This window comes from Camelus ferus, chromosome 8 (assembly GCF_009834535.1).
Source record: "Camelus ferus isolate YT-003-E chromosome 8, BCGSAC_Cfer_1.0, whole genome shotgun sequence".
NCBI classification, from domain to species: Eukaryota; Metazoa; Chordata; class Mammalia; order Artiodactyla; family Camelidae; genus Camelus; species Camelus ferus.
The window spans coordinates 25,229,719-25,248,384 of record NC_045703.1 but is presented as its reverse complement, the minus strand read 5'-3'; the positions used below and the strand labels follow the sequence as shown (position 1 = coordinate 25,248,384).

General features: G+C 37.5%; 1 protein-coding gene across 1 annotated transcript in view; it reads left to right on the top strand.

The window, feature by feature from the left end:
- Positions 1-18,666, top strand: part of MDN1 (midasin AAA ATPase 1) — a 140,194-nt gene that overhangs the window by 33,760 nt on the left and 87,768 nt on the right. Inside the window, 16 exon segments of the mRNA XM_032484597.1 lie at positions 8-103; positions 1,441-1,553; positions 2,956-3,104; positions 3,786-3,846; positions 8,983-9,194; positions 9,772-9,875; positions 11,239-11,383; positions 11,890-11,986; positions 12,962-13,075; positions 14,870-15,017; positions 15,291-15,401; positions 16,374-16,525; positions 17,043-17,109; positions 17,111-17,222; positions 17,823-18,031; positions 18,213-18,359. Of these exon segments, the coding sequence (XP_032340488.1) occupies positions 8-103; positions 1,441-1,553; positions 2,956-3,104; positions 3,786-3,846; positions 8,983-9,194; positions 9,772-9,875; positions 11,239-11,383; positions 11,890-11,986; positions 12,962-13,075; positions 14,870-15,017; positions 15,291-15,401; positions 16,374-16,525; positions 17,043-17,109; positions 17,111-17,222; positions 17,823-18,031; positions 18,213-18,359 (2,037 nt within the window).

Sequence of the window (18,666 nt, the reverse complement as noted above, 5' to 3'; positions counted from 1 at the left end):
TTAATAGGCTTTGGACTGTTTCACAGCAATGCTTTCTAAGCATACAAGCAAACTGAAAATGGCAGAAGTCATTGGAAGCAAATTGAACATTTCCAAGAAAAAGGTATGTGGTGCTATTTTTACTTCCCTCTTGAAAGGAGTCTGGGATATTTAGCTTACTTGATGGTCTCTGTTTCTTACCTGAAACAGCTTTTACGAGTAACAGCCTCCTCTGTCAAAGTCGGTAGTTTCACTGCTGCCCCTCAAGGGCATAAAGCCCTCACTGCCTCCTAGATGGTGGTTCTCCTTGCGTTCCACATTCTTAAAATGAGCTTCCTTGCATCCTTTATCTCACTCATGCCTTATTCTCCAGTGTTTTAATGAGCATGTTATTCTGTAGGTTGCGGACTCAGGACTGGAACCATGTCTTAGTAACACCTTTGAGTATAGTTTTGTGCGTGGTTCGATTTTTTCCAACTTCTTATAATTATTATCTTCAATCAAAAAAGTTGAAAAGTACCAATGAACACCTGTATACCCATTACTCAGGTTCCTTGTTGATACTGTTAATATTTTGCCCTTCCTGTTTTATATCAAAAGATGTATTTTTGGAGGAGAGAACCTTTCAGCAGTGGTGTTGGTGGTTGGAGAAATGTGTGGGGCCCATCTTGAGGCAGATGTCTGGTGTTCCCAAATGCATCTTGACTCTAAAAAGCCACATGTCAGGAACTGAGATGGTTAGAGGTGTTCCTTAGGCTTCTGAAACTGTGGGGATGATTTTGGCTGCAGGTAACAGAATGCCTACAAAAGGGGGCTTAAACAATAATTACAGTAGACAAGAGAAGTGAAACTACCACAGTTGGCTTAGATTGATCAATATTCAACCTGTTTGGTTGAAGAGGGGCTCACCTTCCCTGAGCAGTTTACCCCTTTCACTCCTGCCCCAAACCCTGAAGAGAATCTGCATACTTCGGGTTAGTGATAAGGACAAGGCTTTTGGGTAGGTGCCCTGGCCTGTCTGTCACACCTTCTCTTTCTGCTTTGGCAGTTGTCAGATATATCATAGCTTATTCAAGTCACTGTTTCCTGCATTGTGTTAGAAATTTAAAGCAGAAGAAAGCATAGCTGAAGAAAAATTACTTTGATTTTTTTTTCGTATCTTTTAGGAGTAAAGCTTTTGGTTCATTATGTTCATTTTACATATAGGTAGATATAAGCTTACTTGAAGTAATAAAAAATACTGTTACAGGGAGTCGTTCAAAATCAGTGTTTTTAAAAATATATTAGAAACTTGGAGAATTTTTTTTAATGTAATTAGGAGCTAACTTGCCTATCTTGGAAGTAAGTAGAAAGTGCTTCTTAGTAGAAGGCATGTTAGAGAGACACAGTGAGCTTTATGGGTGTGGAAGTGTTTGAAGAGTATATAGAATTTTATTCCAGTAAAATCTTTCCTTCCCATAGGCTGAATTCTTCTGTCAACTTTATAAACCAGAAATTGTGATCAATGAGTTAGATGTGCAAGTGGGTCGAGTGCGGCTTCTTCGGAAACAAAATGAGGCTGTCCACATACAGAGGTAAAGAGGGCTCTGAATTTACCTGAGCACTGGGACTGTTGGGAACTCTATGGCAGGAACGTCTAGTCCAGTCCCCTAGCTGTAAGCACAAGACATATCTGAACTGAGATCTCTCCAGCGTGCTGGATGGTAAGGAGCAGTGACTTCCCGCAGTGTGTTCTCTGAAGCTGGGTGTTAATAGTGGGAGGCAATGAGGATGTTAGAGACTTGGGACTAACCAAAGGTATATCTTCAGTGTTATTCTTTGTAGCATTTTTAGCAAAGTAAGCCTCACCCAGAAGTCAGGCCAGGTCCTAACAGGCTAGGTCCTATTAATTCCTTGAAGGCTGGAATTAGGTAAGATTCTGAGATCTGGACATCATTCGTTAAATACTTACCGTATGCCTGTTGTGCGAAGGGCTTTTTTGCATATGTTTTCTCATGTAGTGGTTATAGAAATTCTGTGAATTAACACGTGTGTCAGTGTCCTAGGGCTCTTATGACAAATACCATCAACTTGATGGCCTAGAACAGTAGACATTTAATCTCAGTTCTGGAGGCTAGAAGGCTGAAATCTAGGTGTTGGCAAGGCCACACTCCCTCCGAAGGCCCTACGTCTTCCTGGCTTTTGATGGCTCCCAGCAGTCATTCATGTTCCTTGCTTGGTAGCTATGTCACTCCAATCTCTGACTTCATTGTCACATGGCCTTTTTCCCCTGTGTGTATTTCTTTGTGTCTCTAAATTTCTCTTTCTTTGTAAGGATACCAGCCATTGGATTTAAGACTTACTCTTAAATCCAGTATGATATGATTTTATTATTCTTATTTTTTTTTCCAAATAAGGTCAAAATCAGTTTCTGGGTGGACATGAATTTTGGGGGAAGACTATTCAACTCACTACAATTAGGAACTATTATTATCCAGATTTTATAAGTTAGGAAACTGAGACTAAGAGAGGTTAAGTAATTTACCCAAGATGACATAAGTGATATAATGTCTTACCTCGATGTTTTGAATCTCCAGAGCCTCGTAAAGTAACCAGGTTCGTAAATGCTCCATGTCTATAGAATGAGCGAATTCTGTAATTCGTTATGTTGAAAGAAAGAACATCTGTTATAGCATGAAGATATCACTTTGTTTTTTTTAAAGAAGTACTTTATTTTTGTTTCAGGGTTTTTTTTTAATTGAAGTATAGTTGATTTACAATGTGTTAGTTTCAGCTATACAAGAAAGTGATTCAGTTATACATACTTATCTATTCTTTTTCATTCTTTTCCATTATAGGTTATTACAAGATATTGAGTTATATAGTAGGACCTTGTTGTTTATTTTATATATAGTAGTTTGCTCAGTTGTGTTCTTGCTCTTATTTGTTAAGTCTGGAAAATCCACCTCTTCAAAGCAACAGTATTCCCCTTTCCAGGGAGAAGCTTACCTTTGCTGCTACGAGGCCATCCTCCGTTCTTATTGAACAGCTTGCTGTGTGCGTCAGCAAAGGGGAGCCCGTGTTGCTGGTGGGAGAGACCGGGACTGGCAAAACCTCCACTGTCCAGTACTTGGCTCACATTACAGGTAACTCCTAGAGGGGAAGCACCCTGCCCCCAGACAGTAAACATTTCACATTGACCGACTTTTTTAAAAAATAGAAAGTCCAAAGAATGCTGGAGTTTAAAAAGTGCCACTACTCCATTTCCCCTGGAGAGAAGCACTGGAAATTTTTTCCTTGGAAATAATGTGATCTTTCCCCCTGGAAATAACCACTGTTAACAGATTGGTATCAACTTTTCTTAGTTCTAATCTGTGGCCTGCAAATACATACAGATATGTCTTTGTTTTAAAACAAACGAGATTCATACTGCGTGTATTGCATTTAGTTAAGCAAACTGGACATCTTTAAAAACAGAATGACCTCATTCCTATACTGATGGCTTAATAATAATTCCACGCTGGATATTTATTTTTATTTATTACCAAATAAATCATAGACATTGATTTATTGAACAATTTTTTTTTGTTATTTTCAGTTATCTGATGCTGGAGCAATAATACACAGTGAATCTTCTTTTACATATTTCTCTGGGTTAGGTGAAAATTTTAAATAGTTAAGATTTCTGAACGTAAAATGAGAGGGTCAGAGGAAATGCACATTTAAAGATTTACCCTATGTCATGTCCTCACATCCTTAAGGGTCATACTGGACGTTTTCAGTCTTTACATTTTCAGAGTAACCCTTTTGCCCTTTCTTTATTAAAGGCCACCGTTTGAGGGTTGTCAATATGAATCAACAAAGTGACACTGCAGACTTGCTTGGAGGGTAAGTGTGGATTTAAATTTTTTTTCTTCTTATTTCTGTGCTCAGGGCTTGAGGTGAGAAATACTGTTTTCCTATAAAGCTCAAAACTAGCCTTGGAAAAATATTCAAAGAATTGCTCCCTTATCCCCACCCCAGCAGAGTATTTATCAGAATTTATTAAGGAGCTCTTGGGCGGGTAGATGCTTCTCTTCCTTTTAAAGAACATTTGACATTCTTGCTCTCAAAGATCATGCTGGGAGGGGAGGAAAACAAGAAAGCAAGTATGTTATCAACTAATATTTGTGTGTACAGTCATGATCTGAAGCATGTGTTCTGGAGTCACACTGCCTTCAAGCTAGACTCTGCTGCAGTCTGATTACTGTTGAATTACTGATTAAGTTGCCTCTACTTGGTTAAATGGGACTTGCTCATGGGACTCCACTGTGGTCATTAAAATGCACTTGTTCCTTATTGGTGTTTTTGAATTATGTTAGTTTCATGAACAATTAGTCTGTGCTGAAGGCTGTAAAACTGATGGATGCCGTTGGCATACCTTACGTTGAGCGGTACTGGGATCGATCCCATTAACTCTACAAACAGTTGCTTATAAAAATTCTTAAAAGTGTAAAACAATAGAATTTATTGTCCTTTTTGCTCTTTATGGCATTTGCCTTAAAGTTCTTTATTTACTCTTTTTTTTTTTGAGGGTCACATCATGCTATAGCATTATTTTTATTTCCACTCTTTTCTTTGTCTCGCATCCCCTCCTGCTCTGGATGGAGTGCTACTTTGGAAACCTGCTTCCTTTGGTGCTTCTCATTTTCTTACCCTGTCAACCCATTACTTAGCGTCTGCTCTACACATATCACTATGTGTTTACATTTATATTCTGTATTAAAATCCACGAGCTGAGGCTTACATCTCTTACTCTAATTCTTCTACTTTATTTTTCCCCAGTGATCTTTCCACCTTTTTTTTTTTTTAATTTTACTTCTGTACAGTTAATTGACAATCTCCCCATTCCCTCACTGTGGTACTTGATAATGTGTTCTTACTAATATATGAAATTTGTTATTTTATGGGGCTTGTCTATTCTGCTATGCATTTCCCTCTATTCTGTATCTATATATATCTTCAGTAATATCCTATGATTAAGTATTCCTAACACAAATGGCATTAATGTTGTACTAAATGAACATGGACTGGATCTGTCTCTTCTAAGAATTTGTAGTGTTATGTTAGCCACTGTAAGTAGTTTTAAATGTAGTGAGTACACATTGTGCCCTGATGCAATCAATAATACAAAAAGATTGGAATCAGATATGATAACTAGAATTTTGTTTTGGTGTCAACGTGGTGAAAAGAATATATATCCATTTTTCCTTGTTAGTAGGTTAGCCTCCTAGCATTGGTTATCAAAAGAAAACTTACATATGCTTCAATTTTTGTTTTCTATCCTTTTGTATTACTGGAAGTGGTGTAAATCACATCTTTTGATATATAATGTATGTAGATGTATGAATGACTCCCTTGCTTAAGAATCCTTGTATATAAAATGGAAAGACCAGAAATGATTTTTAAAAGGCAAAGGAGTGGAAAAGAAAGGAGTAGGCAGGGAGATGGGTAGAGAGGGGTAATATTTCTAACTTGGGGATTTGTGGTTTGTTTCATCTAACTGTGAAACTTGTCATGTTTTGTAATTCATAATAAAGATATTTTGCATTTATCAAATACTATGGTAAAAGATAATGAAAGAAATCTGTAGTCCTAATTGGTCTGCTTTGCAAACCTTTAGATTTTTCTTTAAATTATTATTAAGGATTAATTTAATTATTATAAAGTGTAGTATGAATACAGTTTATAAAAGTAAGGCCTTCAGGGCCATCAGTCTTAAACTTCATCACCGTAGCTTGCCTTCTGATCTTTGTTCGCATACAAACCCTCTTATTTTTTGATTAGTGTTAGTGTGGTATATCTTTTTTCCTTGTTTAAACACATTTTGGTCTTTCTATTTAAGGTAGATTTCTGGTAGACAGCACATAAACCTTCATATTATTTGTGTGTAGAGAACTGAATCATATTCCAACGGAGTTGGGGTAGAGAGAGTTATGAGACTATAGGAAAGAGTAGAGGATACAGAGGACTTGGATGAAGCAGATAAAATCATTCCAGAAAGTCTAGCGCTAAATGGCAAAGCACAGAACACAGATTCACAGCACTGACTACAGGAACAAGGATTGGGAGGGGCAGCCTCTGAGGAAAAAACAAATGTGTGGAGAAAGGGAAGGACCCTTGGAGAAGTTGACAATGAGGGAAAGAAAAAAATGGGAGGAAAATTAAAGATCTCATAGAAATAAAACAGCCAACCTGTGTCCTCCTTAAAGCCACACATGGGAACGGAAGATAGTAGGGCAGAAGTGCATGCTCTAAAACTCTGAATCCTGACCCCAAATGAAATGAGGTGTTATCTTTTCAGTTACTCAACATGCACTGTTTTATGTCTCTTGTACTTCATAATCTTTCACGTATTAGAAAATTTTCTTTTAGTTTAGCCATTTTCAAGTGAACTCCTGTATGTATGTGGTCTCTGTGTATGTAACAGAGACCCCAAGTTAATCTCCAGGAGGGCCAGGTGTTCTAGACCCTGCCCCCGCCCCCACCCCCTTGGCCTTTAGGTTTCTCCTGGGGCATCTTTTCTCTGCACAAGACACCTTGAAAACCCTGCTCTATAATGGTTTATAGTTTGAGTCACCAGTTCTCCCCTTGTCAGAGTGGTTCCCATTGAGTATTTGTGTTACAGTTTATTTTTTTCTTTTTTGAAATGTGTATGTATGTTTGTTCATTTTTTCATCACTTGAAACATATTGACTTAACTGTTCCAGCTACTACGCTTTCAGCTTTAAATAAACAAACTTTTTTCTTAAGGAGCTCAGTCTGATTTGAACTATAAAGCTATTTCTTTCATGAATTAGATATACTGAGCCAGTTACTAGTGGTAATAATTATAACAGGTAACTTTTAAATGGCACTCCTGTGCCAGTCACTATTTTGAGTCCTTTATCTGTGTTCACTCAGCCTTTTTAAAAACCTGTTAATTTTCACCATTTACACAAAAGAGAAATGAGGCTCTTGGGATTAAGTGCCTTGTTCAGGGTAATGGCTAGTCCATGATTTGGACCCAGGCAGTCTGTCCTGAGCATCTGCATTCTTAATCATTACTCTGTTGCCCCACTTAGCTTTGGATCCCATTTATTCTGTCATCTTTAAGACTAGCAATTTTATTTAAATAACATGTGTATTTTGTTGAATTTCTTACCACTTCTGTTGCCATTCTAGTTCATCATCTTTTGTCTGGTCCAGTGCAGGGGTCTCTCATCTTTGCTCTGCTCCTACCCTCCACACAGTCTCTCTTCTATTTAGTACTTACAGTGATCTTTTTAATATTTGTGTGTGTGTGTGTGTGTGTGTGTGTGGTGATTAGATTTGTTTATTTATTTTCAGAGGAGGTACTGGGGATTGAACCCAGGACCTTATGCATACTAGGCAAGTGCTCTACCACTTGAGCTATACCCTCCCCCACAATGATCCCTTTAAAGTATAATCGATCACATCACTGCCTTCCTCAGATCCTCCCACTGACTTCTCAGTTGCATGGCATATCCTCCAAAGGCGTTGTTGTGGCGGTCAGGCCCTTCATAACCTGGCTGGGACACTTTTCTGACTGGTCTCCTTCCTTCAGCTCTGCTGCTGAGCTCCGGCCACGCTCCCCTCCGTGCTGCACCCGATGCTGCTGTTCCCTCTGGCCTCCGCTGCCGCCCACGGATACTGCCTTAGCTAAACCCTTCCTTGTCTGATTTTCTTGAAATTTCCGTCTTTAACACAGCCTTTTCTGATTATCACACCAAATTGCCAATACTGCCTTCCCCCACTCTCCTTTCACTTGATCTGTAGTTTTAACACTTACTACTTGATATTTTATAGTAGGAGTGTTTCTTTATTGTCTCTAGTTAGATGGTAAGCCACAGAGGGGCAGGACCTGGTGGGTCTTGCTTACACAGTGCCTCACAACCAGCAGGTGCTCAGCAAATCTTGGTTGAGTACATGAATTAAAGAAATGTCTTTATTAATTAATGGTTATTGCTTACTATGGATTTGAAATGGGTTTGAAGTTCTCTTACTTTTTCTGTCCGGAATCAGACTCTTCTGTGTATATGCTCAGTAGTAAGATGTTGGGTTTCACTCATCTCGTTGTTCCCCCTCATAGGCCAGTGAGTAAATAGTATCCGTGAGTTCTCTAATTGTGCTTGATTGTATTTTGGAATTGTTTCAGTTCTCAACTTAAGTTATTTTTCTTGGAAATAAAATTTATGTTATCATCCTTGAATTGTAATATTTTGTATCCTAGGCTACAGAAAATTGTATACTTGATATTTTCTAGAAACAATTAGTGTTGCTAAGGCAGCTTACCTTCTAGCTAGAGCAGCATTTCTTGACTTTTCATTACTAACCTCTCTACCCTGATATTAAATTAAAATTTAATTTAAATGAATTCCATAGCTCCTCAACTAGTGGAATTAAATGCTAAGGAATAAGAGGTAATTTAAATACTAAGAAATTAAAAGTTGAGCCTTGGAGGGCCACAAACCGTTGTAATGTCTAAGATTTTTTTGTTGCTCTCTCCCCCAATTTTCAGTCTCTTTAGGAGCAATACTCTCCCCCTTCAATTGACAGGACATGAGCTGAGTTCACTTTGCTTAAGTAAATCAATTTCAGATGCTATGTTTTTCTTCTAAAATATCCTGAAAATGTTTTGGTCAATCTTAATAAAATATGGTTTGTCATTAAGCGTACATGTTGTTTATTTAAACATGTGAGTAAAATAATGACATGCCTTTCACTGCCCAGTTTGGAATTTCAAATTTTTTCATAACTTGTTTATCTAATACTAGTTTTTACCTTTAGCATAAGCCCTTTAAGCACTTGGAGTAGAGAAAATAGATTATAATTTAAAACTTTAACATAGATTTTTAAGTATTTTGGTATTATTTCTGATTTTCATTAGGTGAAATCTCAGACCTATTGCTATCTTCTAAGGCATGCTTTCCAGTTCCAGTCAGCTCAGAAGTCTGTGAATCACTTACTTACCTTTTGTTTCAGTTACAAACCAGTGGACCATAAGCTTATTTGGCTACCCTTACGGGAGGCATTTGAGGAACTCTTTGCTCTGACATTTTCCAAGAAGCAAAACTTTACATTTTTGGGACACATTCAGACCTGTTACAGGCAGAAACGGTGGCATGATCTCCTCAGATTAATGCAGCATGTGCACAAGTCGGCTGTCAACAAGGATGGAAAAGAGAGTGAAACTGGTAAGAATGTGACCCTGGTTGCTGGTGGGAAGACATGAGGCTGGGGCTAAGTTGGCAAAATTAGGAGAAGAGTTTAGGGGAAGAATAAAGCAGTACAAGTTAGTGCTTTCTAGGACTTAGTGCACAGGAGACTAGTTTTGAAGTGTAGCTGCTCCCGTGATTCTGTCGGCGTGATTTCCATAAAGACAGATGCTTGGTGCTGTTGAGGTACAAGCACCGCTCAATGCGCAGTAAGTCACGTATGCATAGAAGAGGTTAGTTCCCAGAAACTGGATTCCACACTGAATGGGGCTTTTGGCAGCTTAGTCATCTTCTCTGCTTCCTCATCTATTAAATGGGAATAGGAGTACCTACTTCAAAGGGTTTTTGTGAGGATAAATGGGTTAACCAATACATACGCAGATAAATAAACTGGGTAGTGTAGTGGCTGGCACATAGTTGGCATTATGTAAGCGTTTGGACTTATTTATACTTCTAGGATGTGATTTATGTGTGTTTTGTTAATTGTGTGTGTTTTTAAGTCATATTTATTACAACTCAAAATGTGTGTTAAATTCTTGTCTTTATTCTTTTTTAGGGTCACTACTAAAAGAGAAGTGGGAAGCATTTGGTCTTAGGCTCAACCATGCACAACAACAGATGAAAATGACTGAAAATGCCTTATTGTTCGCATTTGTAGAGGTATTTTGCTTTGGTTGTTTAGCTTAAGGAATATTGATTTGATGCAGAATGCAAGTTTAAGGAGGCTACTGTTTTGTATTCTCTTCATGTTGATGTTTTAGGGTTTGTTGCTTAAGAGTTAATAAACACTTAATGATACAATTCTTTGGGGGGAAGATTTTTTTAAAAGTCCTTTATACAAATTATAAAGTCTTGATGAGCACTGTTATTATTATTATTAAAGATGCAATTGAGGACAAATGAATTCTTTATTGTTTCAAAGCCCGTGTGTGTGTGTGTTTGTGTGTGTGTGTGTTTTTGAGAGACAGAGACAGAGACACAGAGAGATAGAGGTTGAGAGGGATATTTGGATCCATTCATGTTGGGCTACATCTTTTATTCTAGTACATGGGTAGCTCCACTGTTTTCTGTCCTATGACCATGTAGGATCAGCTTAATTAACTCTTTATGACTGAAGCTTTTTGTATTTTTATTAAGGAAGATTGTTTCTGTGATACCCTATAGACCACACCCTAAAGGAGGGGTAGGAGTCTTACTTGACATGGTATTTTAGTAAGAGAGAAGGTCTTCCAACCATTTATTCACTGGTGTGGAAAATTTAGTCATCAGTGCTTAATCTTAATATGATTGTTTGTAAAATAACCAATGAAAATGTCAAGTGCTCTCAAAATAGAATTTATACCTATTTCATGACTTGACATTTACACTAGAGTTTAATATGTTTGCTCTGTTTTTTTTTTTTCAATTAAATTTGTAGAAGATTCTTTGTTAGGATCATCATGAAAACAAAAGTTATAGTGGAATTTAATAATAGAGCATTTTGGTTTCTGATGTGATGTTATTTGAGCAGACAGTAAGGTTTATTTTTCATTGTTTAGGAGATAGAACTTGAAGAGATAAAAACAGTAGAGTGGAGATGAAGAAAGATTTGTTTTGATATTCTTCAGCAACTGTGAAGGGTTGTGTATTGCAATCACTACACACTCTTGATTTAGTCATTTCTCTGATCTTGGTATGCTCATAGCCTAACCCTGTATTTATTTTGGGTACTTTTAATAACCACTTGGGTACCTTTAAACATCTGAATACATTTTAACTTATTGTTTACCATCCATATAATGAGTTGATCTAGTTTATTGCATCTCACTGTCAGGCTCCAACATATTTATTCTCTTGACCTTTCTGGACAATTTTTAAAAATTAACTTGGCCTTAGCTCTGGCAGCCACTTGGCATTAAGGTGTAAACTCAGTCAAGTAGGAGAGGTTTGACTTTGCTCTGTTTCTAACCCTGCTTACGTAATTGCTCTTGGTGAATGTGTCTATATTTGAATTGGATCCTTAATATTTTACTTTATCTTCTAGGGTGCATTAGCTCAGGCTGTAAAGAAAGGAGAGTGGATCTTGCTGGATGAGATTAATCTGGCTGCTCCAGAAACATTAGAATGTCTGAGTGGTTTACTTGAAGGCTCCTCTGGCTCCCTGGTGTTGCTGGATCGAGGAGACACAGGTAACACTTGATCCCCTTAGGGTTTGACTTGATAACGAGGCCTTTGGCCTCCTGAAAGTGAGATTCTTTTGGTTAGGTGGACTACGTGGGCCTCCCAATGCAGTTTGTTCATTCCATAGGTACTAATTTTCTGCAAAGTTCCATTGTTTGGTGTGGAGAATGCAGAGGCTAAGACAATTTGTCAAAACATTTGGGCAGTGCGTAATAGACAGGCATACTTGGTGACAAAATACACGCTGGTGAATAGGTGGTGGAATAAATAACATGAACAACCACACCTTAAAAGATGGGGGATGGTGGCATAAGATTAAGTTGTATACATAGGTCTAGAAACTGATTTCAGTGGGGCTTCAGAAAAGGCAAGGATGGTCTGAGTAATCTGGCTGAACCTTGAGGCAGGGCTGTTCAGCCTGGAGTTCAGTGGACGTAGGTAGTCTTCCCTTGGGAATTGTCACTGATCACTTATTGTTATAAGTTGTTGAAAATGTATAGTTTTCTCTTAACAGAACCACTGGTTCGCCATCCTGACTTCCGTTTATTTGCGTGTATGAATCCAGCAACTGATGTGGGTAAAAGAAATCTCCCACCAGGAATAAGAAACAGGTGAGAGGACATGGCCTGATTCCTGGAGAAGTTTTTAAAATTAAGTTCTCTTTATTTATTGATTGGTAATATTAACATAACCAACCCTCATAACAATACTTGAAATTTCTTGACCTCTGATAGAAGAATCTTACTTGTCATATTCTGCCTTTTGTAGATTGTAGGAATACAGACAACTCCAGAACAGTGGAGTTTTTTTCCTTTAGGTTGTTAGTATGACATTTAATGCCTCATGGATGTTGTTGAAGACAATAATCGTTCTTCCTTTAAATACCCTTTTAGCTATTAGAAAAACTTCACATGATGGTATAACAGTGTAACACATAAGAGCGTAAGTGCATTTTAGGAACAGAGTCCTTGGATGAAGCTAATGATTTATAAAAGGACGTTTAAGTTTCAGCTTTCTTCATGAAGAGGTGACTGACATGAACAAGGTGTTTGATGTATGTAGCATTTGGTAAATGACCTTGTTTATTGTTGGTAAACTTTTGTTGAGTTCTGAGTTTTAAATTAGTGTTAAAATTGTATTATATCTCCTCCCCCATTATAAAAGTTAATAAAAGCTTCATAGGAAAATTTTATCAACTACAAGTATGTATTTTCCTTTGCTCCAGCTATTTATTTTGGATGGTGAAGGGGCCTTTTTGTTGTTATTGCATGTACTTTTAGTTACATGTAGTTGTGATCAAAACACCTCCTGAAAATGAGGATAAATAAGTCTTTGTTTGTAAGTGTTTTTGCAAGAACTGTTCAACTTTATTTCATAGAAGTAATAATGGTAGATTTTTAGTAACAGTTAACATCTTTTATTTCATTATGGTCGATCTGTATCTCAAGTTGAAAGGCCTTTATTATTTATATTAAAAGCAGTTAAAGTGGGTTTACGTAACTTCTTCTGTTCCCTATTTTTGTATTGTCGGACTAGCTGTATTAACTTCCCCCAAATAGTAATTATGTAATAATTATTGTTTACAGGTTCACAGAACTCTATGTAGAAGAATTAGAAAGTAAAGAAGACTTACAGATTCTTATTGTGGATTATCTGAAAGGATTGAGTGTGAACAAGAGCACAGTGCAAGGAATCATGACGTGGGTTCTCTTTCATTTCTCTTTACAAAACTTTTCCTCTATAAAATATAAAAATATAAAATGTAAAATGAATATAAAAATGTGTGCCTCATGCATATGTATTTTTTCTTCTTTTTGCTTCTAACTACAGAAGACTGATGGGAGGATTATTTAGATTTCTATTTTAAAGTTGGAACCTTACGGACTCCCTTGAATTTTCCTAAGGAAACTACATAGAGAGCTTATGAGTCACTACCTATGAGAATATGTAAACAGTTAAATAACGATCTCCTAATACTTCTATATTTACAGCTTAGAGTTTGAATCCCTCGAGGAGCTGTAAATGGCTTGAATTTTGATCTGTCTGGATATCTTATTTTTTGTAACTTGTATACTAGCTATGTGGAATGTAGGGGGAAAAGGTGGATATAATTGAGTGACTCTGGTTTAGAGTTAATAAGGGACTTAGTTGAATGAAGTATAAAGTGGTTATATAGTTTGGTGCTTTGAGTCTCTTTGCTCTTTTTTTGTATGCCACGTGGAAGGGTGCAATCTTTATAACAGACACCCTGGATTCTAGTACTGGCTCTGTCAGAAACTAATTCTATCATCGTGGGCATATCACTTAGTTAATTTTCTCTGTGCCTTCTAAAAAGAGATATATAATATGTAAAGTTTTAAAAATTGGATCATATTATGATTTTACTTTGCTTTTTGTAGTTTGTTATTTTTTATACAAATGATTATTGAGTTGCTCTGGTCCTGGAAATACAGCTATAAATAAAACAGATAAAATCCTGGTTCTCTTCATGGATCTTTAATCCTAGAGGTGAAGATCTTTAATTCTAGAGGGGAAGATAATAAATAAGGAGATAGGTGCTGTAATTTTAAGCTGTGATAAGTGAAGAAAGATAACACACAAAGCGAAATGGCAGTTAGAAAATAAAGATTGGAGCCCGTCTTTTAAACAGGCTTGGCATGGAGGCATTTGTCAGAATGCTTTGGAATGGTTTATCACACCACATTCTAAAATTAGAGCACTTGTTGTTAGCCAAGACTATTTGGACAAAAAGTAAATATGTGTTAAAATTCAGCAAGCTGGAGATGAAACAGTATGGCTCTTGTTAAATGCTGATGGTACAAGACGTGCATGTTCCATACATAAAAACCCACTTCTAGAGTGTGCATTCTCTCTGCAAAAGAAAGAATGTTGATGACAGAGAGGCAAGCCAGATCCCATTTGGGCAAGAACTTGGGTTTCATCTCTGACACATTTGGTTGTATTTGGTCATGTGGTATCTGATCATGTTTCAGTCTGAAACTTCAGCCGTCTTGTCATCTTCTGGACTTTTAAAGTATGTGATGATGAAAACAGTAATGGTCATGCTTTTTAACATGTTGTCATTGTTGCTCCATAGCCATATGTGTAGACTTTCAAAACACCATGACTTTTGTTTTCTGTATGCTTTTTACCACCACCATTGTAGATTACATAAGGACTTCATTTGACCCTCAGATTTTTTAAAGCCAACTCTGGAACCCTGTTTTTGGATTCAGTATATTCTTGTTAAGGGCCTCTCATATCACACTGTCTTTCCCTTGAGAATCAAACATTTCTCACCTCTCTACTCTTTCCATCCTAAAGGAAATTGAACAAACTTCATTTTACTGCTTTTGATGCTCTAGGAAATTTTATGTAAGCTTGGCTGTCTAATCTATAAAAATGACTTTTGTTCCTTATGTAGAGAAATGAGAATAACAGTGAAATGATAATACTTACTAGTTAATAAAATCTGAACTGCATCCTCTTTGTAGTTTCTACGCAGCTGTGCGAAGAGAATCTGGGACAAAATTGGTGGATGGAACCGGCCATAGACCTCACTACAGCCTCCGGACTCTCTGTAGGGCCCTGCGATTTGCAGCCTCCAATCCATGTGGCAGCATCCAACGCTCTCTCTATGAGGTCTTTCTGAAGTCTGTGTTGGTTGGGAGCTGGGTGGATGGGCTCACCACAGGGAGGGGGAGTCGGGGTCCAGCACGTGCTTTCCACTTAGCCAGGTCAGCCCAGACCATGTCATACCACAGCTGCCCTGGCCCTTCCTACCATCGGATCACATTGAAAAGTTGTTCTGGGAACCAGCATCACCCAAGAGATTGAATTTTGTTCCTGAAATAACCTGGCCTGGTATTACAAAAGGATAATAAATATTCTGTACATTTGTGTTTTTTTCCCTAGGGCTTTTGTTTGGGTTTCTTAACACAACTTGACAGGGCATCACATCCAATAGTTCAGAAGCTCATTTGTCAACACATTGTCTCTGGCAATGTTAAAAGTCTGCTGAAACAGGTAGGTTCTTTTTTTTTTTTTGACCTTACATAAATGAAAAACTAAAATATAAAATTTTTAGCTTTGGGGGGTTTTTTGTTTGCTTTTTTTTTCTTTTCTTTTCTTTTCTTTTCTTTTTTCCCCCCAAACCTGTTTCTAACTATAAAAGTAATTGGTTTGTTCCACAAAATGTAAAAACATTAGATGGTATTTTAGATGGTGAAAATTCCCAATAATTCTACTCTTTGGAGATTTAAACCCTATGGGTAGTCCTTTCTATCTAAATCACACACACACACACACACACACACACACACACACACACACACACACACACACACAATTCCCAATAATTCTACTCTTTGGAGATTTAAACCCTATGGGTAGTCCTTTCTATCTAAATCACACACACACACACACACACACACACACACACACACACACACACACACACACACACACACACACACACACACACACACACACACACACACACACACACACACACACACACACACACACACACACATAGAGAGAGAGTTGCTTTTATTTTTAATATGTTTCAAGGGATCCAGAATGTAATAATGCATAGCCACCCTCCTGCACCTGTCAGTACAACACACGCCTTTGTTTTGGTAAATATGGTTTATATGAAATACATGTTTTTGACCAAAATACTAAATCAGAGTGTGAATTTTTGTAGGCAAGAGAAGAGAACTGAATCATAAAGTATCTGAGAAATTATTTTCATTCAAGTTTTCCCCCAAATCTACCTACCCCGACCTAAATTTTAAAACCAGTGCATGTCATTTTCTTCTCATTCCTCGAGGTAATTTTATTTTCATATTCATCCATGGATTTTAATGTTTAAAGCATCCAGAACAGGGCAGCATTCTTGGTGACAATTCTTTTTCTACTTTATAGCCCTCTCTGAAAGAATGCCATGGTAGTCATGGGACTGTGGGTTATTTCTCTCACTCTTGTGTCTTTCAGCCTATTCCGGAACCAAAAGGGGGTCGGCTTATCCAGGTGGAAGGCTACTGGATTTCAGTGGGAGACAAGGAACCTACAATAGATGAGACGTACATCCTTACCTCTTCTGTCAAGCTGAACCTGAGAGATATAGTCCGAGTGGTCTCTGCAGGGTGTGTGCCCTTTACTCTCACCGCTCTGGAGTCTTACCAGCACAGGCATTGGCAAAAGTCTAGTTTCACTTCCTTAGCTTTCGAGCTTTATTGTTATTCATTGGCTGAGGGAACAGTACCTTCTAAGGTTAATATTGTCTCTTTCCCCTAGCACGAAACATTGTTTCTCATGTACCTTTGGTAGGACCAATACGGATACAGATTATTTAGCCCATCTTTAAGATTGCTTTTTACTATTTTGCTGCTGAATGCTTATCACCCATTGTTTGTTAAGTGAGTGACAGCTAGTCCCACTTACTGCTTCTCACTAGTGCAGGAGAGGTTGGGGTTACTTTCCTCAGTAGTTTCTGAGGAACTATTTACATGTTTCAGGGCTTAAGAAACATTCCATTAGTAGTACATAGGTATATAAAAAATGTTATAGTCATTTTTTTTTAACACTGCTTGATTTAATTCTGTTCTCTGTCTTTTTTTTTTTTTTTTTTTTTTAATTGCTTTATTGGCTAATCTTTTAAAGAACCTATCCAGTGCTGATTCAGGGAGAGACATCAGTTGGTAAAACAAGCCTGATCCGGTGGCTGGCCTGCAGCTACTGGTAACCACTGTGTGCGTATTAACAACCATGAACACACTGATATTCAGGAGTACATTGGTTGTTACACATCTGACTCCTCAGGGAAGCTTGTGTTTAAAGAAGGTAGGGTTACTATTCTGTTCCATGGTGTAGCTGTTCATTCTTTTAGACCCCTTTCCTCAAGTAATCATCCTTTCCAACTGAGGCACAGGGATATCTGCCGTAATAGCTGGTTTTTCTTTCTCCCTGAGCCACATGATAGTTAAGGGGTGATGCTTAGGGTTCTAGCCTCCTTTGGGTCCCGCTAATCTTGTCAGCTGTACATAGGAGTAGGGTCTAGTTTTGAAGAGTACAGTTGAACTAACTCAGTTTCTAGGAAATCAAAAGAATGGGGTAAGCATTGAAGAGAGGGAAACTGAAAATAGATATAAGAATGTGGTGATTTAAATGAAATCAGACTGTGGGGAAAAAAAAGAATTTGGAAGTGTAATATATTTGTCAGCCTTACTAGCTCCCTCTGTGCAAAATAAAAAGGAAGTATTTTAATTGAAAATGATGCTTCCTTCATATTCAACATCGCAAATTATTTGGGGACATGACTAGCTATGGAGAGTAATTTGCTTTGAAATGTAATCATCTAGGATTTGTTGATTTGTATGTAACTTTTTTTTTAAACTTTGGACTAATTCATGCACTAATTCTCAAGTGTTTACTTCCTCTAAGGTGTCCTTATTGATGCTATGAGAAAGGGCTATTGGATTATTTTAGATGAGTTAAATTTGGCCCCTACCGATGTGCTAGAGGCATTGAACAGACTGTTGGATGATAACCGGGAATTGCTCATAACAGAAACACAAGAAGTTGTTAAAGCTCACCCTCGCTTCATGCTTTTTGCCACCCAGAATCCCCCAGGACTTTACGGAGGCAGAAAGGTGCGTAGGATTTGCCCCCTTACTCCCATTTGTTACCGCATCAAGTAGTAAAATCTTTCTGATAAGATTGAAATATTTGTACCTCTTTTGAAGGGTTTATCTTTTTGTGGTGAATAACAGAGCCTTCATTTTGGAAATTAGATGAAAGGTTCTTTTTATCGTGTTCCTGTGCATTTCCTAGGTGCTTTCTAGAGCCTTCAGGAATCGGTTTGTGGAACTGCACTTTGATGAATTGCCTAGTTCTGAGTTGGAAACAATCTTGCACAAGCGATGTAGTTTGCCACCCTCCTACTGCAGCAAGTTGGTTAAAGTCATGCTGGACCTTCAGGTATTCTGTCTCTCCATCAGTTAACTTAGTTTCAAATGGAATGTGTTGATTAGATTTGGTGATCAGAATCTGAGGCTTCTTTAGAAGCAGCAGTCCATCCATCCATTTATTATTTTTTTCAGAGTAAGGATTCTGTCTTTAAAATGTATTATAAATATCTTTTTTTTGGTTTTGTTGCATATATCAACAATTTAATACCATGTTAAAATTTTTCTAATAATTATATATGATGACAGTTTGCTACTTGTGGATATATTGGAACATTTTACTTAAGTTGGAATTTGGCATTGACAAACTGCAATTTTTG